The 540-nt window shown below is 50.4% G+C and overlaps 1 protein-coding gene across 1 annotated transcript; it reads left to right on the top strand.

Moving 5' to 3' along the window:
- Positions 1–348: 348 nt before the first annotated feature.
- On the top strand, positions 349–540 carry LOC136943854 (cortexin domain containing 2-like). Its single transcript, XM_067237338.1, has one exon. It carries the CDS (start codon positions 349–351, stop codon positions 538–540), a length of 192 nt encoding a protein of 63 aa, XP_067093439.1.

Below are 540 nucleotides of genomic sequence, written 5' to 3' on the forward strand. Positions count from 1 at the left end.
TGCCAAGCGTGGCTATGTGTGTCCATCGGTACATCCAACCCTTAGGGGTGGGATTGGCCGAGCGAGGAGGTGGAGAGGGTGTCTGTGTCTCTCTCTCAGAGAGAGAGAGAGAGACAGAGAGCTTGTTTAAATGAAAGAAGCAAGGAGTGTGAGTTGACACATTTAACTGAAACAACTGAAATACAAGAACGTTACTTTAAGAAAAAAGGGAAGACAAGTCTGGATGCACCTTTATTACGACAGCAAACTTTGGCAAAGCACGTGGAGTGAGCAGAGCAAACCAGAGCGAGGCTGGACCCTGAATCACACCAAGGCCCAACAACCCCTGTGTCTTCCTCCTTTGAAAACATGGACCCTGCTCTCCTCCCGGTTGCCAGGTTTGACGTGGACGTGGATTTGGGCTTTGCCCTCTTCTTTGTGTTCCTGCTCTGCTCCTTCCTGTTGGTGACCATAGTGCGTTGCGCCCAGATGGTGTTGAACCCTTACAGATCCATCTCTGTGTCCTCGTACCAGCAAGATTCAGATGAGAATGGGGGGTGA

The sequence above is a fragment of the Osmerus mordax genome, chromosome 6 (genome assembly GCF_038355195.1).
Source record: "Osmerus mordax isolate fOsmMor3 chromosome 6, fOsmMor3.pri, whole genome shotgun sequence".
In the NCBI taxonomy this organism is placed as follows: Eukaryota; Metazoa; Chordata; class Actinopteri; order Osmeriformes; family Osmeridae; genus Osmerus; species Osmerus mordax.